Here is a 27,905-nt window from a genome sequence, read left to right as displayed (position 1 = left end):
GGCATCTAACTAGTAGACAAAGTGTAGATGTCCAGGTCTTCACCATGAAGCTGCTGGTGCTGGTTTTGAAGCCCAGACACCCAGCGGGAAGAGATCTCTTGCATATCCTCGCCCAGCCCCAGCTGCTGCAAACTTACCAACCCCTCTACATGGCTTAGGTTTGGACAACCACGTACACGCAGTTCTGTCACTTGAGGAAGGTTGGAGATCCTCTGCAGGCTTTCACATTTCTGAATGTTAAGGAGTTCAGAGAGCAACGGGAGGTGCTCCACGGCCTTCAAGCTGTTTGTACCAATTAATTTGAGCTCCTTCAGGCGGGTGGTCTCCTTCAAACTGTTTCAGACGATGCGGCAACTCATCATAGCTTAGATACAGAGCTCCTTCTATTTCATCAGAGAGCATGCTCTGAGAACCAGCATATTTGCCCAAATAATTTTTCCACTCATTCTCCATTAGATCTCTGGTTGCCAAAGCACTAGCGGTAACCTTGATTGCAAGAGGGAGGTGACCACATTTACGAACAATCTCAATCCCCATGTTTCTTAAATTCTGCACTTCTTTCTCTTCCTCAATGTTCATGCTCTTCCAAAGTAGCTCCCATCCCACCTCTGCTGACATGAGATCAACGCGGTGGGTATGCTCTACACCTATTCTCCTTGTAATTTGATCATCTCGTGTGGTTACCAATATTACTCCGGATTTTGTTTCATGTAATGCAGGCCTTAATAAATCCGTCCATACATTGGAGTGCCACACATCATCTAGAACCAGAAAGAAACTCTTCCCTTCAATTGTTTCTGCAAGCTTCCTCTGGAGCTCTGTTATGGTTTCACCTTGCTCATGATGCACACCAATGTTCCGGAGAACCTCTTTCAGAAGAGTTACTTCATTGTAGTCTTGTGAAACACAAATCCATGCTTGCATCTTGAAGCTTCCTTTAACTTTTTGGTTATTGTATATTTTCTGAGCTAGTGTTGTCTTGCCAACTCCTCCTGTTCCAACAATAGCAAGCTTGTAAGACTTACTTTCCTTGTGTGCAACAACCAAGTCCACCAGCTTCCTGCTAGCATATTTGATCTCCTTCCCCACAAGGTTGGGCTCAACAAGGTTGGAGCTTCTTATCAGTTTGGATGTTGGACTATTTCTGGTAGGATGTATACTCGTGTTGAGTGTTAAGAATACTGTGTCCTTTATAATGTTCTCTATTTGTTTGTTGAGGCTTCTAACCCGAACAGCAACATCACGACGTGACCAGATGGTACAAAAGCAAGAGGAAACTGAGAGGCCTTTACATGCAGCCGATTTGCTTGATGATGATGAAGTCGGCTGCATGTAAAGTAGATTTGCTTGATGATGATGAAGGATCGTCTGGAAGTAACTTGCTTCCTTTACACCTAGCCACGTCCAGGATTTCATCAACATCATATATAACATGACCAGATCTACGATCGCGACCGAGATGTCTCCCGAGGCGACAGGAGGGGCGATCTCCGAGGCGGCCAACGGGGCCCTCTCCTTGGTCGCCCGAGAGTTGATCGGAGGGACCTCTCCAGCCACCCATAGATCGCTTGGAGTGGAGTCCGTGCAGCTGGGCGGCGCGTCTTCCATCTCAGCGAAAGGAGGGGCGATCTCGGAGGAGGCCAACGGGGCTCTCCCCTTGGTCGTCAGAGAGCCGATCGGAGGGACCTGTCCGGCCACCCATGGATCGGTGGAGTCCGTTCAGCTGGGCGGCGCGTCTTCCATCTCAGAAGATGGGATTTGCAGGGATACGCATCAGACCTGGACGGTGTTGTTCGTGGACACCTCCTCCGAGGAACATGTGCAGAGATCGGGTTCCATCAAACTCCATCAGGTATCTCGCTGGATCACTATTAGGGATGAAGATAATGATATTCTTGCAGGCCGTTACTTGCAAGATGAGGAAACTCCGACGATCGAACAAACCATGGACATAGATGGATTCAAGCTCATAGTTGAAGACCGCTATGAGGCTCATCAGGTGAGTACTGACCTTATTTCTAGTTCCCCTCGGTTTGGAGGGCGATTTTGGGTCCTGGCAGATCAGGAATCGGAGGACGAGGTCGAAGAGATCGATGTCGAGGTTTTTGAGCGTTCTACTGCTGCAGATTATGTTGTTCGTTTTGAGAATGCCATCAGACAACAGGTAAAAATTACAGCTAGGGGGCCGAAGAAGGCTGTGTTGAAGCACACCGTTCGTCCATGGATCGGCCCCTTACCAGCGGTGCAGCTTGCACCGATTACGCTTTCTGATTTCCTACCGGCGGCGAGATGGTGCCTAGCCAAGGGAAGGAAGAAGAAGAACTTGGCAGGTCCGAAAATTGTGCCGACAACGACGACCGAGCCGAGTTCTACGCGATCTGATCACAGGGAGGCTTTTCTCAAATCGGTAACGGAGGCTGCTGGGTTCGTTTTCGAACCGGCCAAAGTTAACTCTATTGGGTATAAGGCCCAGGAGGAAAGCCCGGTCGACAAGTCCAAGTCGGACAGCGTCTGTTCTGGGTATAAGGCCCAGGCGACAGCTACGTTGACGACACATAATCCGGAGCGATTGATTGCTTCAGGTGATTTGCATCACGGGAACTCTACCACCTGCACGAGGACGCCTGAACCTAGGGTTCCTCGACATCAGCACCGTGGCTTCCCATCGCTGGGGTCTGGACGAGCTGCGCGGGTGCCGCCTCCTCCTTCCACTGCTGTGAGCATGGCAGGTAGGGGCAATGCCAAACCTCCACCGGCTGCGTAGCCGCGAACTGCTGGGCAGGGGGATCGCCCCAACGCAAAGCAGCCTGCTGCTGCTCATATGGCGCGGCCACCAGGGGCAGCAGCACAGGCAGGACGGCAGCTCGGCCCTCCCGGTCAGGTTGGGGAACATGCAGATCAGCGGCCACAGCAGTGCAGTAGATGGGGCAGTGACGACGACAATGCTTATGGAGAGGGCCAGTTTCGAGGGCCAGCATATGGTGGCGGCCGTGGGCATGCAGCTCCCAACAATGGACCTAACCAGACTTTCACTGCACCGCCCGGGAATTTTGTGCCAGGGACGTCGGGACCTCCTCATCACAAGAGAGGGGGATTTCGACAGAATTGGGCGGGCACAGGTGGAGGTAGGAAGCCAAGGCCTAATCTGCCTGTTCAAGAGCCGCCGGCAGATGATGCTGTTAGGGCGGCTCTTCCAGAGAAGGTGGCGGCTGACCCGGTTTTACCTGAACAAGCTACTGTGGTTGCAAAAGGAGAGGGAGGTGATAGGCCCTCCAAGTGGGCACGCAAGAAAGAGAAGATGGTCTGTTATCGCTGCAGTGAGACGGGGCACTTTATGTCTGAGTGCAAGGCTGAGCTCTGTGTGATTTGCCTTAAGCCGACGCATGGTGAGGCTAAGTGTCCTCTGACAGTTGGGAGTATGCCGGTTGTGACCATCTATGGCGTATCCAGTCAAGAACTTATGTTCTTTGAGTCACCGGCGGCAACGGCAACTCTTCACACCCCGGATGCTGGTTTCACGGGCACGGTGACGGTGACTCGGGGAGTCTTGACTGTGGAGCAGGTGGTGCAACAGCTTAAGGAACTTGTTTCAGCAACTTTTCGGTGGGAACCGGTTTTGATTTCAGACAATGTCTTCAAGGTCGTTTTTCCTACCAAGGAGGACTTAGCTCGCTTGCTGAAGTTCGGTATGTGCAGAGTGGCTAGCACAAGTTGTGTTCTTGAGTTTGATGCCTGGAAGAGTGAGGAGCCGAAGGGCGTTCCTCTACCTCAGATCTGGGTCCACTTTGCAGGAGCTCCTACCAGGGCTATGAATGACTTTAGCGTTGTATGGAGTTTGGGTTCACTTATTGGTAAGACAGAGGAGGTGGACATGGTGTTCACTAGAGCCAAAGGTATCGCCAGGATGCTTGTGAGTGTGCTAAATATTCAGATTATTCCAGATGACGTCATTTGGACTTTTGAGGGGATGCGATACACACTCAAGTTGGAAATAGAGAGTCCTACTCTTTTTGATTCACCGGTCATCGATAAAGATACCAATATGACCGATGGAGATGATGCAGATGGAGCCAAGGACAATGGTAGTTCTTTTGAGCCAGGGCCTACTTTTTCTTCTCAGAAGAATTCACAACCCACTCAGGATATGCAACACTCAGGCACTCGTACAAATCACGGGGTTTCTGCGTCTGATCTGGATTTGCGGTTTGGTTCTTTTAAACCTGCATCGGCACCGGCAAAACTCGGTCGGTCCTTATACTCGTCTTCGGGTATACAGACGAGACTTCCGAGGTTCACGGGAAAGAATCCTCGAAACAACATAGGTATTCTGCAGTCTACCAATATGTTGCAACCGGTTTCTTTGGAGGCATATTTGGCAGATGCAAAGTTTGTTAGTAACCGAACTGAGAATATGTAGTTGGATTCGGAGGCTCATCCAGAGAGGTGTCTTAGCACGGTTGAAGATGCTCCAGTGAGGGAGTGAGGTGCTGGGGAGGTTCCCGCTACCATGCATGATGTTCATGCTCAGGAGGTTCCCACTACCGTGCATGGTGCCGCTAGTTCCGACAATATGGCTGCACCAGCACCAGTGCACTACCAGCGTGCTGCGACTGAGGTGATGGACGTTGGGGCTTGCACGGGTGGGGAACCACGTGCGCTCGACGCATCCTGCATGGCGGTGCAAGTACACCATGCAGCAGAGACGCGGGTCCATGCTGCGGCTCGACCCAATACCCTGGCTGACAGCTAGGTACACGTTGATGCACACGCTTGCATGACCGTTTCTGAGCCGGAAGTTGGAGGTGAGCTGGGAGCAGCGTTGGAGGAAGCCAACAATGGAGAGGCGACTTTGGCCACAGATGGTGTTCTCACTGGGATAGTTCGACATGCACTGGAAGAGGGTGCTGATGTTTCTACGACACGGCCTGTTGAGATCTCAGTTGATGAAGTCATAGCGTTTGGTGGAGTTCCAGATCCGATGGGTCCAGACAGACGGTCTAGTAATCGGGTACAATCCTAGCCGGACGTGGATGACTTGCAGATTGGCCCTGCTATGAGGGCGGCTAGAATGAAGGATGTTCAGAATTCGACAGGTATGTCCATTAATACTGAGCACTCTATTCTTCATTTTTCACCGCAAGACATCATAGATAATGCCACCTCTGTGGGGGTCATCTTGGGTAGTAATAGCAAAGAAATTTCTAAATCTATTAATGACTTATTGGACTTAGAAGTTGATAGTGTTGGAATTATGCCCTAGAGGCAATAATAAATGTATAGTTATTATTATAATTCCTGTATCAAGATAATAGTTTATTATCCATGCTATAATTGTATTGAATGAAGACTCATTTACATGTGTGGATACATAGACAAAACACCGTCCCTAGCATGCCTCTAGTTGGCTGGCCAGTTGATCAATGATAGTCAGTGTCTTCTGATTATGAACAAGGTGTTGTTGCTTGATAACTGGATCACGTCATTGGGAGAATCACGTGATGGACTAGACCCAAACTAATAGACGTAGCATGTTGATCGTGTCATTTTGTTGCTACTGTTTTCTGCGTGTCAAGTATTTATTCCTATGACCATGAGATCATATAACTCACTGACACCGGAGGAATGCTTTGTGTGTATCAAACGTCGCAACGTAACTGGGTGACTATAAAGATGCTCTACAAGTATCTCCGAAGGTGTTAGTTGGGTTAGTATGGATCAAGACTGAGATTTGTCACTCCGTGTGACGGAGAGGTATCTCGGGGCCCACTCGGTAATACAACATCACACACAAGCCTTGCAAGCAATGTAACTTAGTGTAAGTTGCGGGATCTTGTATTACGGAACGAGTAAAGAGACTTGCCGGTAAACGAGATTGAAATAGGTATGCGGATACTGACGATCGAATCTCGGGCAAGTAACATACCGAAGGACAAAGGGAATGACATACGGGATTATTCGAATCCTTGGCATTGAGGTTCAAACGATAAGATCTTCGTAGAATATGTAGGATCCAATATGGGCATCCAGGTCCCGCTGTTGGATATTGACCGAGGAGTCTCTCGGGTCATGTCTACATAGTTCTCGAACCCGCAGGGTCTGCACACTTAAGGTTCGACGTTGTTTTATGCGTATTTGAGTTATATGGTTGGTTACCGAATGTTGTTCGGAGTCCCGGATGAGATCACGGACGTCACGAGGGTTTCCGGAATGGTCCGGAAACGAAGATTGATATATAGGATGACCTCATTTGATTACCGGAAGGTTTTCGGAGTTACCGGGAATGTACCGGGAATGACGAATGGGTTCCGGGAGTTCACCGGGGGGGGGGGCAACCCACCCCGGGGAAGCCCATAGGCTTTGGGGAGACACACTAGCCCTTAGTGGGCTGGTGGGACAGCCCCAAGGGGGCCTATGCGCCAAGAGAAGGAAATCAAAGGAAAAGAAAAAAAAAAGAGGGAAGAAGTGGGAAGGGAGGGGGACTCCTCCCACCAAACCAAGTCCAACTCGGTTTGGGGGGGGGGAGTCCTCCCCCCCTTGGCTCGGCCGACCCCTTGAGGGTCCCTTGGACCCCAAGGCAAGGTCCCCCTCCCTCCTCCTATATATATGGGGCTTTTAGGGCAGATTTGAGACGACTTTCTCACGGCTGCCCGACCACATACCTCCATAGTTTTTCCTCTAGATCGCGTTTCTGCGGAGCTCGGGCGGAGCCCTGCTGAGACAAGGTCATCACCAACCTCCGGAGCGCCGTCACGCTGCCGAGAACTCTTCTACCTCTCCGTCTCTCTTGCTGGATCAAGAAGGCCGAGATCATCGTCGAGCTGTACGTGTGCTGAACGCGGAGGTGCCGTCCGTTCGGTACTAGATCGTGGGACTGATCGCGGGATTGTTCACGGGGCGGATCGAGGGACGTGAGGACGTTCCACTACATCAACCGCGTTCCCTAACGCTTCTGCTGTACGATCTACAAGGGTACGTAGATCACTCATCCCCTCTCGTAGATGGACATCACCATGATAGGTCTTCGTGCGCGTAGGAAAATTTTTGTTTCCCATGCGACGTTCCCCAACAGATAGGGCTTTGGATATTATTCGAACCATAGCTGCCATTATACCAATGAATGATGAGGCAATATCTAACATGGGAGGTCTGAATTTACTATGTGATAATTTAGTCTCACCTGAAGATAGAGAGGAGTCTTAGGAGGGCTTGCAGATAGATCAGCAGCCCAATGCTACACTACATGAGGGTGCCGAAAATACGACTGGTTATATGACCAGGAGTATGTTTCTGAAAAACCAAAACGCACTTATAAAAGGAGGGTCTATACTGTCTCTGCAATTCGTAGGAGTGCTAGATTCAAGACTGCTAAAAGATTCCATGATGAAATATGAAAGGAATGTTTTGGAACAGCAGAGGTGTGAGAGACTTGGCTAAAATCCGGTTCCTTGCAGAAACAACGTTACATCATAGTCTTGACTTCATCGCGTCGATGGAGACGGGTCGGGATAATTTTACATCGCAATTTCTAAACTCTCTTTCGGGAGGTGTTGATTTTGATTGGCATTGTCTACCACCAAGAGGAAGATCCGGAGGGATCTTACTTGGTGTCCGGTGTCATACACTCCAAGTCCGAGAAGTAGTGCTTGGGGAGTTCTCGGTCAAATTTTGAATTAGAACCAAGGAAGATGGGTTCCAATGGGCTCTGGTTGCGATTTATGGGGCTGCACAAACAGAGCAAAAGCCAGCTTTTCTGGCTGATCTGGTTCGAATTTGCGATGAAACTTTACCACTAGTGGTGGATGGTGATTTTAATATTATCAGGAGAGCTGATGAGAAGAACAATGATAACTTTGATGGCAGATGGCCTTTTATGTTCAACACAATTATAGAGAGTCTCAACCTACGGGAGATCGATCTCTCAGGTAGGAAATTTACTTGGGCCAATTCTCTACCTAATCAAACTTTTGAAAAATTGGACAGGGTACTTACGAGTGTTGACTGGGAACAGAAGTTCCCGTTAGTCACAGTATGTGCACTTCAAAGGGCGATATCTGACCATACACCTCTCCTACTAGATTCTGGCCTGGCCACTCACAAAGGGAAAAGTGATGCTTTCTCTTTTGAATCAAGCTGGTTCTCACGTGAGGGGTTTGTCGACATGATTTCTAGGGAATGGAACAAGCATGCGGTTGGGAACTCTAGTGTTGATGTCTGGCAAAATAAGATACGTCATCTTAGACAATTTCTGAGAGGTTGGGTTAAGAATATATCTGGGGTCTATCGAGATGAGCAAGATAGACTGCTCAAATTTATAGATACTCTAGATCGTCAGGCAGAAACTCGCATGCTGGATGACCAAGAGAGGGCCTTAAAGTACGAGGCTGAACAAAGAGTCCGGATCCTTCTTCGAGAAGAGGAAATGAAATGGGCTGTCAGAGCAAAAGTTAGGGCAATTGTCCAGGGGGATGATAACACTAAATTTTTCCATTTGATTGCAAACGGCAAACATCGGAAAAAGAGGATTATACAACTTGAGCAAGATGAGGGTACAATAGTAGGTCATGAGAATCTAAAGTTGTACATCACAAACTATTATAAAAGGTTGTTTGGTGCTACGACTCATAGTTTTGTGTCTATGGACGAGCATCAGACCGCGGATATTCCTCAGATCGGACAAACCGATAATGAGTGTTTATCCGCTCCATTCCTAGAGAAAGAGGTGCTACAGGCGATTCAGGGTATGAAAAACGGTAAAGCGCCGGGGCCAGATGGGTTCCCGGCTGAGTTTTATAAGAGATGTTGGCATATTATTAAGAAAGATCTCATGGCAATGTTTCACGATTTGTTCTCCGGGCACTTACAACTCTTTCATCTTAATTTTGGTACCATCACGCTGCTACCAAAAAAAGAGGGTGCTTCGCGTATTGAACAATTTCGCCCCATATGTCTGCTTAATGTTAGCTTCAAAATCTTCACAAAGGTGGGGACAGATAGGTTAACTAAGATGGCACATTCTATGGTGCAATCTTCGCAGACGGCTTTCATGCCTGGTCGGAATATTCTTTAAGGGGTGGTTGTTCTCCATGAAACCCTTCACGAATTACATTCCAAGAAGCTTAACGGAGTCTTATTTAAGGTAGACTTCGAAAAGGCTTACGACAAAGTCAAATGGTCTTTCTTGCAACAAACTCCGCGCATGAAGGGGTTTTGCGAGATTTGGCGAAAGCATATCGATCGTTTTATACGAAAGGGTAGTGTCGGTATTAAAGTGAATGATGATATTGGTCATTTCTTTCAGACACTAAAGGGTCTTAGGCAGGGAGATCCTATGTCACCTATTTTATTTAACATCGTAGCAGATATGTTAACGCTCATGATCAGGAGGGCTAATGAAAAAGGGTTAGTAGGGGGACTAGTACCACATCTAGTAGATGGGGGTGTTTCCATCCTACAATATGCGGATGACACAATCCTTTTCATGGAACATGATCTCAACAAAGCCAGAAACATGAAGTTAATATTATGTTTATTCGAACAGCTATCTGGGCTGAAAATTGTAACGACCAAGATACGGTCCTTTCCGATCTGGGGGTCGAGGCCCCCGAATAGGAAAGAAGCGCATCTAAGTGTTTTGCAAGCAAGTAAACATAGCACATAATAATAAATATGGTAGACAATCTGGGATTCAACTGTCTTCTTATTAATAATACAGAGTACAACGCAGATACAATCAAGGTAGTTCCGGTACGGACTACAAAACAAGGAAAATGTTATGCTACCCGCTGCAGGCCCACGATCACGACCACGGCTCAGTCCTCTGAATAGTTCACGTAAAGGCGATATGTCTCCTCGTCGTACTGCCACGCCAGCTGGGTGCCGTCGGGATCATCAGTCTCTGGGGTACCTGTACCTGCTGGGAGTTTCGGAGGAATCCGTGAGCCACGGGGACTCAGCAATCTAAGACCTTGGTGCCAGAACTAGTCATGTTATTGGGAAAGGAAGGGATGAAGTGTTTCAGGCTGCTGCAACCTATGATTGAATAAGTGGCTAACCAACGCGAGAAGGAAGTGAAAGGGGTCTACGCTAACGATCGTGAATACTTGATCAGAAAGTGATCCTGAACACCTACCTACGGCATTCATAACCCCACCGTGTTCCCGGTCGAAGAGAGATCTTCGAAGGGACAGTCACGGTTACGCACACAGTTTGCATTTTTTTATTAGTTTATGTTTAAGTTCTCTAATACCGGGTGTTAACAAAATATTCCAAGTTGCCACATAACCGCGGGCACGGCTTTCCGAAAGATTAAACCCTGCAGGGGTGCTCCAACTAGTCCATCACAAACGAACACAGGCCGCAAAGGCATCCTCTATCACGAATCTCGTGATCTCGTCGGATACCTTAGAGGAAAACCTCAACTCTGGGTGAAACCAAAGCTTCACCGGGATTCCTATACGCAAGATATACCGCTAAGGAAAGACAAGACTAGCAGGACCTCCCGACGTGTCGGCGACCCTGATAAGAGCCGCGTATCTCAGTCACAGGACACGCCGGATGAGCACAGCGTACGGTGGCCTGATAGACATCTCCCGAGTTGCCCCGGGTTGGCCCCGCACACGACTCAAGTTTGGACCAACGCTCATGAGGAGCACTGGCCCGGGTTGTTGATTAGATTCCTCGGGGTAGCTATTCCCTATGCAGTTTATTATTAAGTGATTGGCAGATTAATACCAAAGTTGGGTCCTGCCGGACAAGTCTTAACACTACGCGATTTATCAAGGGGGTCCCCATAACAACCCCGAACGTGTTAGGAGCGATCATTATGGAATCAAACACCGGTAACCGGTAACTAAGGCGGCAATAACGGAACAAGACACCCGGCAAAAGGCTAGGCCTCCCGTCATTTACCAAGTATATAGATAAATTAATTAAATAATAGTAATTAATATAATGATATCAAGCTCATGTCAACTCCTGAGTTATAAACACCTGCAACTAACAATGCTAACATTAGTAGCTGAGCAAGCCTACCTAGCCATGCAAGTTTGCTAGGAAAGAGTAAGGTGTTTAGGCTCATGGCATATGAAGAGGCAATATATTTTCAGTGGTAGGCAGCGAGCAATATGACGAGGAATCGAAACTAACATAACAAGTCTAGATATGGGATCAAGGTCATGTCATCTTGCCTGTGATATCCTCAGCTTGGAATGGTTCTGGATCGTCCTGCACGTACTCTCCTGACTCCACGTAATCGGTCTCCGCTCCCGGTGCTACCCAACACAATAATAACAGCCAATGAACAGCAGCACCTCAAAATGCAACAATCACATGATGCATGAGATGAAAGTTGAGCATGCACCACTATTTCTAACACTAGCACAAGCAAGATAAACTACAACAAGTTCCTGGACAGAACTTTGCACTAAACTATTTGGACATGCATGGGAATGATATGAACAAATGCATCTCGTAAAAACGGTGCAAAACCATGTAAAGAACTTTGCAAACGGAGCTACGGATCAACGGGAATCAACGAAACACGATATGAAGCCCTACGTGAAAGATTCATCACCACACACAGAATTGGCACAAATCTGGTGTTCCCAGGTTGCCAAGACATATATTAACCCAACATGAATGAAATGGAGCAAGGTAGAACACCCCAACAACAATTAAACACAAACTTTGAACAAAATGGCAAAACTACACAATCTGCCAGTTTCTGCATCTTAGCTGTTTGTAAGCCACATGCAACATAGCTACAGGTCTTCAAATATGACAAATAATATATGTGGCTGTTGCCAACCAAGACCACTACAAGCTCCAGCAAGAATCACAGCAAAAGGAATCAAACTCTAGAAGATACACGGCCACAAACTTTCCCAAAACCATCAGTTCTCAGGGACTAGTGAAAATTCCTGCACCTGAGTTTCTGTTTCTGTTCTGAAGCTTTTTTACAGCAATCCAAACACAAGCTAATGGACTCCAAATAACTTTAAAATTAACAGGAAGCTTCACAAACATCCCAGGTTCAAAACACTAGCACTGAACTAAGTCCAGTTCTCAACAGAATGACCAGCACAACCTTATCTACAGGGGAAGAAAATGTTTTCAGCATTCCAGACTTAGTGAAATTTTCAGAGTTCAAAAATCTGGAATTTTCCAGCCACATGCCCACTTTGTCTAGGCATAGTTTGCACACACATGTCACCAAGAGGTGATTGACACCACTATGGTGTTGAGCACAAACCCCTACTACTAACACACAAAATTCATGCCCTTGGGCTCCATCTATACCATGGAAACAAAGGCCAAACTTTCAACAAAGTGCAAATGCAATTCCACAAGGTATGCTTCTAAGATGACAAATACATAGGTGAATCTTATGTGCACAATGACAAAGTGACATGGGGGTTTGAACCCCATGTTTGTGTCATGCACATCAACAACACCCACACCCATATCACAATATTATTAGATTAAACACATCACAATGGAACCCTAGGCCATCAAGAGAGTATGCACCCCCCACATATGGGCATGTGATGGTACACACTCTCACATGCATTACTAGGATCTTCCTAGGAATTATGTCTTACTCAAGGTGCAACCCTCACAACAATCTACCCTAGCTAAACTAGGAATCCACACCTACACATGCTATGATGGCAATAAGCACTAGAATTAGCTCGCACACATAATTATATGTGGTGGGGAGGGCACCCCTACATTCACACACTTGCACAAGGCCACCCTCATGAGGGCCACTAGCACCCACATGCACTAGGCTAGCAAGGCACCCAAGTGAGAGCACCAATATACACACACTTGCACACACATCACACCTCAAGCACCATTTGCGAGCACCTAGGTCCACACCACTACTACCATCACAATTATTCTCCTACTCCCCCAACAAGTAACATGGAAGGAAGGAATACATAGGCATAGATTCACCACTAATATCATCACAAGCTACTCCTACACCTCCTACAATTAACATGGAAGAAAGAACCACATAGGGCAAAATATTCTCTGAGCTGGACATGGGGTTGCTCACATAGCAAGGGGAAAAAAATGACTGCAAACAGGAAAAAAAATAAAAGAAAAAGAAATCTGGGCTCACTGGTTTTCGAACCCCAGCCCCCTTAGTGCAACAACTCCACAACACACCACTGCGCTGCTGCTACTGATGTTAACAGGAGAAGGGAAAATGGCAAGGTAAGGTACCTGCAGGAATAAATCAAAACAAAAGAACAAAAGGCGCTGAGGGGGGGACTCGAACCCACGCCCTTCTACAGGCGCAAGCATAAGACAGAGCAACACTACCATCGGGCTACGGATCGAAGACTGGCTAAGACAAGAAGGTAAAATAGAAAACCCACTCCACTCGCGAGAAGAACTCCGCCGGCGGCCGGACCCGAGGGAGCTGGCGGCGCCACTCCCGGCCACCACCAGCAGGGGAAGCTATCGGCGGGGGCTGCGGGAACCTCAGGGGCTCCATTCCCGCCCTGAGCATGGGAAAAGGCCCCTCCTTTGGCTGCCCGGAACGGCACTGGTGTACCCTGCCGCTGCAGCTGCTAAGTTTGCATCGTCTAGCTGCTGCTGCTACTGCTAGCGCCTGCTACCGGCTGCTGCCGCTGCTACTACGCACACACACGCACGTAACTCGCCCAGCTACTGCCCCGCACGCTCTGTTGCCGAACTACTGACAAGGAAGAAAACCGAAGCATCACGGCGACTCCGGCCGACCCAAGGAGGAAGAAGCACAGGGGCGACGTGCAGCCTCACCTTGGGGCGAAGAGGGGGCGCCGAACCGACGGAGAGGAAGCCGGACCGAGGAAGGAGACGCTGAAGAAGTTCCTCCGCCGTAGACCGAAGCAGGGAAGGAGACTCCTGGTTCGCCCCGTTGACGAGGACGAGCTCGACGGGGGGGGGGGGGGATCGCTCCTTGGGGGTCCTAACGCCGGGAATGGGACGCGGGGAGCCGCCCCGAGCCCCCGGACATGGCGGCCATGCCGCCGACGACGCAACGGCGGATTGACGGAGGAGGCGCTGCACTCTCTCTCTCTCTCTCTCTCTCTCTGCTACCTCTCAGAAGCTTACCAGGGAAGAACGAGGGAAGGAGGAAACTGGCGGCGCTGGGGGGGAGGGAGAGGGAACCCTAGGGCGGAGGAGGAGGCCCCGGGCTCCTTTTATCGTCTTGGAAGGCGAGCTCGAGCCGCTGGATCAAGGAGAAAGCGATCGAGAGGTGGAGCGTAGGTCGTACAAGAGTGACGTCGGGAGGAAGAAGAAAACGCTCGCCAGCGGGCTCTGTCGCCAAGGGTGGAGACCTACTGGGCCAGCACGGGAGAAGACTTAATGGGCCAGGGAAAGAAATGATTACACAGGAGGTTTATCCAATTAGGTAAACAGAAAAACAAATGCACCCAGGGAAGAAAAAAGATATTACCCAAAATAACTACTGGGTTAAAAATTAAAAGGAAAATCCTGCTAAACATAAGAAATTATGGCCCAATAGGGAAAAATAGGAAAGCAATATTTGGAGATGTTTGAAATAAATGCAAAACAGTAATTAACCTACTGTTTTGAGTTTATTTGCACCTCTAAAAATCAAAGAACAAACCAGAAAAATTGCACCCCCTCATAAACACATTTTTATCTAACCACCAGACATTTTAGAATCATTTTTGGGAAGAAGGAATTTTGACATGGAAAAAATAGAGGGAAAAGGAGTTAAATAGCAAGAGCTAAAAAAAATGACTAGCTCTCACTCCTACATTACACACACCATCATCACATGCATCACAAGATAGTGCAATACCACCACTTAACCCTAGCAAGAACACATGCACTCACAACACCACATCACTACTCCTAGCAAGAACCAATGCAACATGATCATGGCATGCAAACATAAGGTATGGCAAGGAATGATATGTTATGCATGCATGCAAGGGAAGTAAGTACTAGGGAACACACATGAAATCATGGCACAAAATGATATCATCACAATCTTTGACAAGGTGGCCCCACATGGAAGGTTACAAAAAGGGAAAGTCCTACACTTGGGGCATTACAAACTCTCCCACACTACAAAGAAGATCTCGACCCCGAGATCTAAGACTGAAAGAAATCGGGAAATTCGAAACGGAGGTGATCCTCGCGTTCCCACGTAGCCTCTTTATCGGAATGGTGTGACCACTGCACTTTGAGAAACTTGACAGACTTGTTACGGGTCTTGCGCTCAGTCGCCTCGAGAACCGCAACTGGATGCTCGCAATAAGAGAGGTCAGGCTGAAGATCGATATCTTGAAGATGCACAGTGCGCTCGGGGTTCTTGAAACACCTCCGAAGCTGAGAAACATGGAACACATCATGGACATTTGCAAAGGTTGACGGAAGCTCGAGCTGGTACGCGAGGTCGCCCCTCTTGCCAACCACTCTGAACGGACCAACGAAACGAGGCGCAAGCTTTCCTTTTATGCCAAAACGCTGCATACCCTTCATAGGCGACACCTTGAGATAGACAAAATCATCAAGCTCATACGACATGTCACGGTGCTTGCTATCATAATAGCTCTTCTGACGGGACTGAGCTGCTCTGAGGTTGTCGCGAATGATCCGACACATCTCCTCGGCTTCTTCTATCATATCATTGCCAAGGATCTGACGCTCGCCTGCCTGGGACCAGTTGAGCGGAGTACGGCACTTCCTGCCATAGAGAATTTCGAACGGAGCCTTGCCAGAGCTAGCTTGATAACTGTTGTTATACGAGAACTCCGCGAAAGGCAGACAATCCTCCCACTTCATGTCGAACGAGATAACACAGGCTCTCAGCATGTCCTCAAGAACTTGATTCACCCTCTCCACTTGACCACTAGTCTGAGGATGGAACGCTGTGCTGAAGCGGATCTTCGTGCCCATAGCAGACTGAAAAGAGTCCCAGAACTTGGAAGTGAAGATACTCCCGCGATCTGATGAGATCATCATAGGTACACCGTGCAACGAGACAACCCTCGAGGTGTACAACTCTGCCAGCTGAGCTGCTGAAATGGACTCCTTGACGGGAAGGAAATGCGCCACCTTACTCAATTTGTCGATGACGACGAAGATAGCGTCATTGCCCTTCTTGGACTTCGGAAACCCTGTGACGAAGTCCATCTCAATGTGATCGAACTTCCACTCGGGAATCGGCAAAGGCTGCCAGAGGCCCGCTGGTCTTTGATGTTCTGCTTTCACCCTTCGACATACATCACACTCATTAACGAATTGAGCAATTTCACGCTTCATACGGGTCCACCAGAACGACTGCTTCAAGTCATGGTACATCTTGGAACTTCCCGGATGAATAGAAAGCGGAGAATTATGAGCTTCTTCCATGATCACCTTCCTGAGATCACCTTTCGGGACGACAAGGCGGTCCTCGAAAAACAAAGTGTCCCTGGCATCCACAGTGAAACACTTATACTTGGGAAGGCTCTTTCCCACACCAATCTTGACCTTCTTCACCATAGTATCAAGTAGCTGAGCTGCTCTGACCTGATCTTCCAAGGTAGGAGAGATCTGAAGGTTCGCAAGAAAACCCTGAGGAACCAGCTGAAGATTGAGCTTCCTGAAAGACTCAGAAAGACCCGGCTGGAGAGGTTGCAGAATCAGACTGTTGCAATATGCTTTCCTGCTCAATGCATCTGCCACAACATTTGCCTTGCCTGGCGTGTACTCAACACTCGGATTAAAATCCTGGAGCATTTCCACCCAACGTGTTTGCCGAAGATTCAAGTTAGGCTGAGTGAATATATACTTGAGGCTCTTGTGATCGGTGAAAACTTCAACCTTACGTTCCAACAAGAGATGTCTCCAAGTCATCAAGGCGTGCACCACAGCTGCTAGCTCAAGATCGTGCACAGGATAGTTCTTCTCCGCAGGCTTCAGCTGCCTGGCGGTATAAGCAACCACCTTCCTATCTTGCATCAAGACTGCCCCGAAACCCTGGAGAGAAGCATCGCAAAAGACCTGGTACGGCTTGGAATCATCTGGAGGAGCCAATACCGGAGTGGAGGTAAGCTTCTCTTTGAGTGTATCAAAAGCCAGTTGACACTCTGGAGACCACACATACTTGACACCCTTCTGAAGAAGACTAGAGAGCGGCTTGGCGATTTTGGAGAAGTTCTCAACGAATCTTCTCCAATATCCGGCAAGACCGAGAAAGCTTCGAAGCTGCTTCACATTCTGCGGAGGTTCCCATTCAACAATGGCTTGAACCTTGGACGGGTCAACCTTAATGCCCTCGGCAGAGATAATATGCCCAAGATACACCACTTCTTTCAGCTAGAACTCGCACTTAGAAAACTTGGCGTACAGCTTGTATTCTCTCAGTTTATCAAGCACCAACCTGAGATGTTTCTCATGTTCTTCCTCATCCTCAGAAAAGACCAGAATGTCATCGAGATAGAGCAAGACAAACTCATTCTTGAATGGCGAGAAAATATAGTTCATCAATCGGCAAAAAGTCGGAGGAGCATTAGCCAGACCAGAAGACATGACCGTATACTCATATGAGCCAAAACTGGTCCTGAATGCCGTCTTTGGAATGTCTTCCTCACGAATGCGAATCTGATGATAGCCCATTCTGAGATCAAGCTTGGAGAATACTTTGGCACCTTTCAGCTGCTCGAACAACTCATTTATGTTCGGAAGCGGATATTTGTTCTTGATTGTCTTCTTGTTCAATGGGCGGTAATCGACACACAGTCGTTCCGTGCCATCCTTCTTCTTGACAAACAGAACACCACATCCCCACGGAGACGAGCTTGTTCTGATCAAACCCAAACGCTCCTGCTCATCGAGTTGTCTCTTGAGTTCCTTCAACTCCTCTGGACCCAGCTTGTACGGCCGCTTGCACACTGGCTCTGTGCCTGGCTCAAGCTCAATGACGAACTCCACTTCACGGTGCGGAGGCATCCCTGGCAGCTCTTCAGGAAACACGTCCTGATATTCGCAGACAACTGGAACTTGCTCAATGGGATTGATCTCACCCTTTTCATTCAAGGAGAACAAGCGGACTGTGTCATCGCGCGCCGTGAATATAATCACATCCTCCGAAGAGTGGGTCAGCTTCACTTCTTTAGCCGCACAATCAATTGATGCTTTGTTCATGGCCAACAAGTCCATACCAAGGATCGAATCAATGTCGGACTTGCCCAAGACAATAGGAGACGCCAGAAAAGCATAATTGTCCAACTTGATAGAAACATCCGGAACCCGACAATTGAAATTCATCAATCTACCAGGAGACACTATGGACATAGGCTTAACCAAATCTTGACAAACAAACTCATGCTTAGCAAAGAAAGGACGGGACATGAAGCAGTGTGATGCACCAGAATCAAACAAGACTTTAGCAGGAAAATCATTGACTAAGAGATTACCCATGATCACATCCGATGAATTTTCTGCCTCAGCTGCATTCACCATGTTAACTCGAGCTGATCTGGGGTTGAACTTCACAAGAGCGTTGCTAGGAGGTTTGCCTGGAGGAGGAGGCGGCAGACGGAGCTGAGAAGTGCATTTGTTGGCATAGTGACCCTTCTGCCCACATTTGTGACAAGTGACATCTGCTGGCTGCCGGAACTGAATCTGAGGAGGCCCTTGCTTCTGATGCTGATATCTCTGCTGGAATCCAGGGTTGGGTGGGCAGGAAGAACCACGTCCACCTGAGTGCTTCGGCTGCTGAGAGTGCTGAGGAGGAGGAGGAGAAACCCAAAACCTCTGTTGCTTCTGAACCACCTGAGTCGAGGAAGAGCTGGAATCTCTGAAACGTTTCTTGGAGTTCTCCACCCTGAGCAAGGCTGCCTCTTCTCTGAGAGCTAAATTATAGAATTTGTCAAACTCCTCAGGGTCGTGCAAAGCAAGTGCTAACTGCAAATCCTCCTTCAAGCCACCCCTAAACTGGTATATCTTGCTCTTCTGATCCGGAACATCATGCAATGCGTAACGGGCCAGCTCGTGGAACTCAACATTGTACTTGTACACAGAATTGCTGCCCTGCTTCAAGCGCCTGAACTTCTCATGCATCTCCTCAACAAAACTGGAAGGAATGTAGTGGGACCTGAAGTCACGACAGAACTCGTCCCAAGACATCACCCTGCCACCTCTGGAGTCCTTAAGCTGTTGCCACCAAATAGAAGCCTGCCCCTTCAACTGGAATGTTGCAAACTTGACATAATCCTCTGGACGGACATTGCTACACTCAAAATGCTTGTTCATATCACGGATCCAATCTTCCGCATCAAAAGGCTGGTCGCAAGAAGTGAACGTCCTAGGCTGGTTTGAGAGGAACTGACTCAGACTGGCGAAGTGATTGCCACCGTGCTGGAAATTGCCTTGCTGATGATTGGCTCTGTCTTGGATCAACTGCAACAGCATCTGAGTATTTGCATTGGTAGCTGCCATCATTGCCTGCCAAGCCTCTGCAAGAGGAGGCGGCGGCGGTGGCGGAGGAGGAGGTGGAGGCGGCATATCCTCACGCGCTGGGGTCTGACGAGTTGGTGGAGCCATCCTGAAAACGGACAGCAAATTAGTCCACAGAATAATTGAAGATAAGCTGAATCAAAAGACAGAATATCTGAATAGAACTTAGCATTGCACTCGAACAACATAGCAAGAGTGCATTCTCAAAGTAACAGACGACAAAATTCCGATAAGGCCACAGCAAACAAGTGTGAGCTAGAACTGCTCGGAACAAACATATGATCGAGATTTCCCAAACCTCAATCAAGCGTCTGAAGGAAGATAGTCCTATAAGATACTACCACATATCCCACCTATGAATTCCCGAAATAACTGGTCATGCAATCAGGCACCCGGATACAAGGAGTATTTCACACAACTCCTAAACTAACCCGTCACCTGTATCACACCCTTCAACACACGACCAGCATCTCGGACCTTCGTCTACCACAGATCCTCGTGATCACCCGATACCAAGTGTGGTAGTACCCCCGAACAATCTACACCAGTACTGGGGACGTCGGGGTTATCTCACCACTACCCGTATTGAAGCAATAACGAACACCCTCCGTTCTTAGGTACTCAGAAATCTGAATGATGGTGATGTGCGCGATAATCCCTGGAGCTCGACTCCCCTGATACTTAGAGCCGATAGGAGGCACCAGGACACGATTTCGTCACATCGAAATCATATAGATTTCGCAAACACCCGCGTGATCCTAAAAAAAAATTGAGCGAGAAAAGGAGTAGAGTTAAAGATTTCCTAAGACGGAAGCCTCACCAGAGCAAAGAAGAGGAGAAAAATGAAACCTACTCTCCGATATAACTAAGACTCAAAACATTTACTAGACTCGACTCGGCCAAATACGATCACACAAAGGCTCCTATGGTCGTAAGGCTCTGATTACCAACTTGTAACGACCAAGATACAGTCCTTTCCGATCTGGGGGTCGAGGCCCCCGAATAGGAAAGAAGCGCATCTAAGTGTTTTGCAAGCAAGTAAACATAGCACATAATAATAAATATGGTAGACAATCTGGGATTCAACTGTCTTCTTATTAATAATACAGAGTACAACGCAGATACAATCAAGGTAGTTCCGGTACGGACTACAAAACAAGGAAAATGCTATGCTACCCGCTGCAGGCCCACGATCACGACCACGGCTCAGTCCTCTGAATAGTTCACGTAAAGGCGATATGTCTCCTCGTCGTACTGCCACGCCAGCTGGGTGCCGTCGGGATCATCAGTCTCTGGGGTACCTGTACCTGCTGGGAGTTTCGGAGGAATCCGTGAGCCACGGGGACTCAGCAATCTAAGACCTTGGTGCCAGAACTAGTCATGTTATTGGGAAAGGAAGGGATGAAGTGTTTCAGGCTGCTGCAACCTATGATTGAATAAGTGGCTAACCAACGCGAGAAGGAAGTGAAAGGGGTCTACGCTAACGATCGTGAATACTTGATCAGAAAGTGATCCTGAACACCTACCTACGGCATTCATAACCCCACCGTGTTCCCGGTCGAAGAGAGATCTTCGAAGGGACAGTCACGGTTACGCACACAGTTTGCATTTTTTTATTAGTTTATGTTTAAGTTCTCTAATACCGGGTGTTAACAAAATATTCCAAGTTGCCACATAACCGCGGGCACGGCTTTCCGAAAGATTAAACCCTGCAGGGGTGCTCCAACTAGTCCATCACAAACGAACACAGGCCGCAAAGGCATCCTCTATCACGAATCTCGTGATCTCGTCGGATACCTTAGAGGAAAACCTCAACTCTGGGTGAAACCAAAGCTTCACCGGGATTCCTATACGCAAGATATACCGCTAAGGAAAGACAAGACTAGCAGGACCTCCCGACGTGTCGGCGACCCTGATAAGAGCCGCGTATCTCAGTCTCAGGACACGCCGGATGAGCACAGTGTACGGTGGCCTGATAGACATCTCCCGAGTTGCCCCGGGTTGTCCCCGCACACGACTCAAGTTTGGACCAACGCTCATGAGGAGCACTCGCCCGGGTTGTTGATTAGATTCCTCGGGGTAGCTATTCCCTATGCAGTTTATTATTAAGTGATTAGCAGATTAATACCAAAGTTGGGTCCTGCCGGACAAGTCTTAACACTACGCGATTTATCAAGGGGGTCCCCATAGCAACCCCGAACGTGTTAGGAGCGATCATTATGGAATCAAACACCGGTAACCGGTAACTAAGGCGGCAATAACGGAACAAGACACCCGGCAAAAGGCTAGGCCTCCCGTCATTTACCAAGTATATAGATACATTAATTAAATAATAGTAATTAATATAATGATATCAAGCTCATGTCAACTCCTGTGTTATAAACACCTGCAACTAACAATGCCAACATTAGTAGCTGAGCAAGCCTACCTAGCCATGCAAGTTTGCTAGGAAAGAGTAAGGTGTTTAGGCTCATGGCATATGAAGAGGCAATATATTTTCAGTGGTAGGCAGCGAGCAATATGACGTGGAATCGAAACTAACATAACAAGTCTAGATATGGGATCAAGGTCATGTCATCTTGCCTGTGATATCCTCAGCTTGGAATGGTTCTGGATCGTCCTGCACGTACTCTCCTGACTCCACGTAATCGGTCTCCGCTCTCGGTGCTACCCAACACAATAATAACAGCCAATGAACAGCAGCACCTCAAAATGCAACAATCACATGATGCATGAGATGAAAGTTGAGCATGCACCACTATTTCTAACACTAGCACAAGCAAGATAAACTACAACAAGTTCCTGGACAGAACTTTGCACTAAACTATTTGGACATGCATGGGAATGATATGAACAGATGCATCTCGTAAAAACGGTGCAAAACCATGTAAAGAACTTTGCAAACGGAGCTACGGATCAACGGGAATCAACGAAACACGATATGAAGCCCTACGTGAAAGATTCATCACCACACACACAATTGGCACAAATCTGGTGTTCCCAGGTTGCCAAGACATATATTAACCCAACATGAATGAAATGGAGCAAGGTAGAACACCCCAACAACAATTAAACACAAACTTTGAACAAAATGGCAAAACTACGCAATCTGCCAGTTTCTGCATCTTAGCTGTTTGTGAGCCACATGCAACATAGCTACAGGTCTTCAAATATGACAAATAATATAGGTGGCTGTTGCCAACCAAGAACACTACAAGCTCCAGTAAGAATCACAGCAAAAGGAATCAAACTCTAGAAGATACACTGCCACAAACTTTCCCAAAACCATCAGTTCTCAGGGACTAGTGAAAATTCCTGCACCTGAGTTTCTGTTTCTGTTCTGAAGCTTTTTGACAGCAATCAAAACACAAGCTACTGGACTCCAAATGACTTGAAAATTGACAGGAAGCTTCAGAAACATCCCAGGTTCAAAACACTACCACTGAACTAAGTCCAGTTCTCAACAGAATGACCAGCACAACCTTATCTACAGGGGAATAAAATGTTTTCAGCATTCCAGACTTAGTGAAATTTTCGGAGTTCAAAAATCTGGAATTTTCCAGCCACATGCCCACTTTGTCTAGGCATAGTTTGCACACACATGTCACCAAGAGGTGATTGACACCACTATGGTGTTGAGCACAAACCCCTACTACTAACACATAAAATTCATGCCCTTGGGCTCCATCTATACCATGGAAACAAAGGCCAAACTTTCAACAAAGTGCAAATGCAATTCCACAAGGTATGCTTCTAAGATGACAAATACATAGGTGAATCTTATGTGCACAATGACAAAGTGACATGGTGGTTTGAACCCCATGTTTGTGTCATGCACATCAACAACACCCACACCCATATCACAATATTATTAGATCAAACACATCATAATGGAACCCTAGGCCATCAAGAGAGTATGCACCCCCCACATATGGGCATGTGATGGTACACACTCTCACATGCATTACTAGGATCTTCCTAGGAATCATGTCTTACTCAAGGTGCAACCCTCACAACAATCTACCCTAGCTAAACTAGGAATCCACACCTACACATGCTATGATGGCAATAAGCACTAGAATTAGCTCGCACACACAATTATATGTGGTGGAGAGGGCACCCCTACATTCACACACTTGCACAAGGCCACCCTCATGAGGGCCACTAGCACCCACATGCACTAGGCTAGCAAGGCACCCAAGTGAGAGCACCAATATACACACACTTGCACACACATCACACCTCAAGCACCATTTGCGAGCACCTAGGTCCACACCACTACTACCATCACAATTATTCTCCTACTCCCCCAACAAGTAACATGGAAGGAAGGAATACATAGGCATAGATTCACCACTAATATCATCACAAGCTACTCCTACACCTCCTACAATTAACATGGAAGAAAGAACCACATAGGGCAAAATATTCTCTGAGCTGGACATGGGGTTGCTCACATAGCAAGGGGAAAAAATGACTGCAAACAGGAAAAAAATAAAAGAAAAAGAAATCTGGGCTCACTGGGTTTCGAACCCCAGCCCCCTTAGTGCAACAACTCCACAACACACCACTGCGCTGCTGCTACTGATGTTAACAAGAGAAGGGAAAATGGCAAGGTAAGCTACCTGCAGGAATAAATCAAAACAAAAGAACAAAAGGCGTCGAGGGGGGGACTCGAACCCACGCCCTCCTACAGGCGCAAGCATAAGACAGAGCAACACTACCATCGGGCTACGGATCGAAGACTGGCTAAGACAAGAAGGTAAAATAGAAAACCCACTCCACTCGCGAGAAGAACTCCGCCGGCGGCCGGACCCGAGGGAGCTGGCGGCGCCACTCCCGGCCACCACCAGCAGGGGAAGCTATCGGCGGGGGCTGCGGGAACCTCAGGGGCTCCATTCCCGCCCTGAGCATGGGAAAAGGCCCCTCCTTTGGCTGCCCGGAACGGCACCGGTGTACCCTGCCGCTGCAGTTGCTAAGTTTGCATCGGCTAGCTGCTGCTGCTACTGCTAGTGCCTGCTACCGGCTGCTGCCGCTGCTACTACGCACACACACGCACGTAACTCGCCCAGCTACTGCACCGCACGCTGTGTTGCCGAACTACTGACAGGGAAGAAAACCGAAGCATCACGGCGACTCCGGCCGACCCAAGGAGGAAGAAGCACAGGGGCGACGTGCAGCCTCGCCTTGGGGCGAAGAGGGGGCGCCGAACCGACGGAGAGGAAGCCGGACCGGGGAAGGAGACGCTGATGAAGTTCCTCCGCCGTAGACCGAAGCAGGGAAGGAGACTCCCGGTTCGCCCCGTTGACGAGGACGAGCTCGACGGGGGGTCGCTCCTTGGGGGTCCTAACGCCGGGAATGGGACGCGGGAAGCCGCCCCGAGCCCCCGGACATGGCGGCCGTGCCGCCGACGACGCAACGGCGGATTGACGGAGGAGGCGCTGCACTCTCTCTCTCTCTCTCTGCTACCTCTCAGAAGCTTACCAGGGAAGAACGAGGGAAGGAGGAAACTGGCGGCGCTGGGGGGGAACGGAGTGGGAACCCTAGGGCGGAGGAGGAGGCCCCGGGCTCCTTTTATCGTCTCGGGAGGCGAGCTCGAGCCGCTGGATCAAGGAGAAAGCGATCGAGAGGTGGAGCGTAGGTCGTACAAGAGTGACGTCGGGAGGAAGAAGAAAACGCTCGCCAGCGGGCTCTGCCGCCAGGGGTGGAGACCTACTGGGCCAGCACGGGAGAAGACTTAATGGGCCAGGGAAAGAAATGATTACACACGAGGTTTATCCAATTAGGTAAACAGAAAAACAAATGCACCCAGGGAAGAAAAAAAATATTACCCAAAATAACTACTGGGTTAAAAATTAAAAGGAAAATCCTGCTAGACATAAGAAATTATGGCCCAATAGGGAAAAATAGGAAAGCAATATTTGGAGATGTTTGAAATAAATGCAAAACAGTAATTAACCTACTGTTTTGAGTTTATTTGCACCTCTAAAAATCAAAGAACAAACCAGAAAAATTGCACCCCCTCATAAACACATTTTTATCTAACCACCAGACATTTTAGAATCATTTTGGGGAAGAAGGAATTTTGACTTGGAAAAAATAGGAGGGAAAAGGAGTTAAATAGCAAGAGCTAAAAAAAATGACTAGCTCTTACTCCTACATTACACACACCATCATCACATGCATAACAAGATAGTGCAATACCACCACTTAACCCTAGCAAGAACACATGCACTCACAACACCACATCACTACTCCTAGCAAGAACCAATGCAACATGATCATGGCATGCAAACATAAGGTATGGCAAGGAATGATATGTTATGCATGCATGCAAGGGAAGTAAGTACTAGGGAACACACATGAAATCATGGCACAAAATGATATCATCACAATCTCTGACAAGGTGGCCCCACATGGAAGGTTACAAAAAGGGAAAGTCCTACACTTGGGGCATTATAAAAATTAACTTCTTTAAAAGTGAACTCTTTTGCTTTGGAGACGCAAAAGAAGAACAAATCACTTATAATCAACTATTTGGTTGTGAGAGTGGTTCGCTACCGTTTACGTACTTAGGGATCCCTATTCATCACCGAAAATTATCCATTAAGGAATGGAAGTGCATCGAGGATCGGTTTGAGAAAAAGTTGAGCTGTCGGAAGGGCAAGCTATTATCCTACGGAGGACGATTGGTCTTAGTTAACTCGGTGTTGACAAGTATGCCAATGTTCCTACTATCCTTTTTCGAAGTACCAGTTGGGGTGCGCAAAAGGTTGGATTTTTACCGATCAAGATTTTTCTGGCAGAGTGATGAGGTCAAGACCAAATATAGGCTGGCTCGATGGGATATTATTTGTAGACCCAAAGATCAGGGAGGGTTGGGGATTGAAAATTTAGAGGTTAAGAACAGGTGTCTGCTCAGCAAGTGGCTGTTCAGGCTATCTGTGGAATCAGAAGGTATGTGGATACAAATTCTGAAGAACAAGTATCTACAGCAAAAAACCTTGGCTCAGGTCACTGTGAGACCTGGAGATTCACCTTTTTGGAAGGGTATCATGAAGACAAAAACAGCCTTTTTTAACAGGACTAGATTCATCATTGGAAATGGTGAAGCTACTAGATTCTGGGAGGATATCTGGCTAGGTGACGAGCCTCTGGCCCTTCAATATCCGCAGTTGTATCACATTACCCAACGCAGACAGACAACTGTTGCGGCAGTGTTACGTGAGACGCCTCTCAACATTCAGTTTCGCAGATCCTTGGTAGGAAATAGATGGGTCAGATGGCTACATCTAGTCAGAAGGCTAATGGATGTTAATCTTTCTGATGCTCCGGATAGGATTGTTTGGAAACTCAACTCCAATGGGAAGTTTACCGTGAAATCGATGTATGACCATGTTATTGACAGTTCAGTTATTCCAAAATCTTCACATATTTGGAACGTCAAGATTCCCCTTAAGTTAAAAATCTTTTTGTGGTTTGTCCACAAAGGAGTTGTTCTAACTAAGGATAACTTGGCCAAGCGAAATTGGAAAGGAAATCGGAGATGTACCTTCTGTCAGACATATGAAACTATCAAGCACCTCTTTCTGGACTGCCCTATGGCTAAAATATTATGGCGCTCAATCCATATAGCTTTTAACATAACCCCGCCGACTAGCATTAACATGTTATTTGGGACATGGCTTGACGTGGTTAATATCTCGTTCGCTAAGTTAATTCGAGTTGGAACTTCTGCACTTTTATGGGCTATATGGAACTGCAGAAATGACCTAGTTTTTAACAGACAACAATCTATTAACTTTTTGCAGGTCATCTTCAAGGCTACCGCATTGATCCACATGTGGTCCTTACTCACTCATGTGGAAACGAGAGAGCCTTTGGTTACTAGGTGTGCCCGATGGGAGATGGTAGCTCAGGCTATCTTCAGCCGATATGGATGGCGACATGTTGATAGAATAGGGAATTAGTCAACTACTCCTATCCAGATATTCGGCTTGGGCGTTCATCGCCTTGTAATTTATTTTACCTTTACTTTTTCGACTTTGTAACTACTTCGGATCTTTTCAGTTATTAAATAAAATGGTTGTACGCATCACTCGATGCAGAGGCCGGGGCGTGGCCTCCTTTTCGAAAAAAATATATAACATCTCTCAGTTGACCAAGCCAATTGTTTACTGCTAGCTCTTTTGTCCTCCTTTTCTCAGCATCATATATGCAACATTGTATCAGCTGTACTCGTCGCAGGACTTCTCTAAACTCTTCTTCCACCCCAAGGATTAGTATGGCCTCATCTGTAACGATATTTTGCAACTTACTGGCACATGATCCAAGCAAGGATTCAAGTATGGCTGCCATGGATCAGACAAACTCGACAAAGAAGATCAACTGAAAACACCACAATGACTTGATTCCGAGAATGGCAGAAACTG

At 47.6% G+C, this 27,905-nt stretch overlaps 1 protein-coding gene across 1 annotated transcript; it reads right to left on the bottom strand.

The window, feature by feature from the left end:
- Window positions 1–246: 246 nt before the first annotated feature.
- Window positions 247–27,905, bottom strand: LOC123441399 (putative disease resistance protein RGA1). Its single transcript, XM_045117854.1, has 3 exons — window positions 27,624–27,905; window positions 1,359–1,434; window positions 247–1,321 (listed from the first exon to the last, which is right to left on the bottom strand). Exons 1-3 carry the CDS (start codon window positions 27,829–27,831, stop codon window positions 247–249), a joined length of 1,359 nt encoding a protein of 452 aa, XP_044973789.1. The 5' UTR covers window positions 27,832–27,905.

The sequence above is a fragment of the Hordeum vulgare genome, chromosome 3H, assembly GCF_904849725.1.
Source record: "Hordeum vulgare subsp. vulgare chromosome 3H, MorexV3_pseudomolecules_assembly, whole genome shotgun sequence".
Lineage (NCBI taxonomy): Eukaryota > Viridiplantae > Streptophyta > Magnoliopsida > Poales > Poaceae > Hordeum > Hordeum vulgare.
Note: the sequence above shows the minus strand (reverse complement) of the source record. Positions and strands in the feature narration are given on the sequence as shown.

Excerpts from the sequence above, each read along its gene's own strand:
- LOC123441399 (XM_045117854.1), bottom strand. The coding sequence starts at position 27,831 with ATGGCAGCCATACTTGAATCCTTGCTTGGATCATGTGCCAGTAAGTTG. Across the intron at positions 1,435-27,623 it reads TTGGCTTGGTCAACTGAGAG|ATGTTATATATGATGTTGAT; the intron begins ATGTTATATATT and ends GTAGATCTGGTC. Across the intron at positions 1,322-1,358 it reads TTACTTCCAGACGATCCTTC|TTCATCATCATCAAGCAAAT; the intron begins ATCATCATCAAG and ends CATGCAGCCGAC.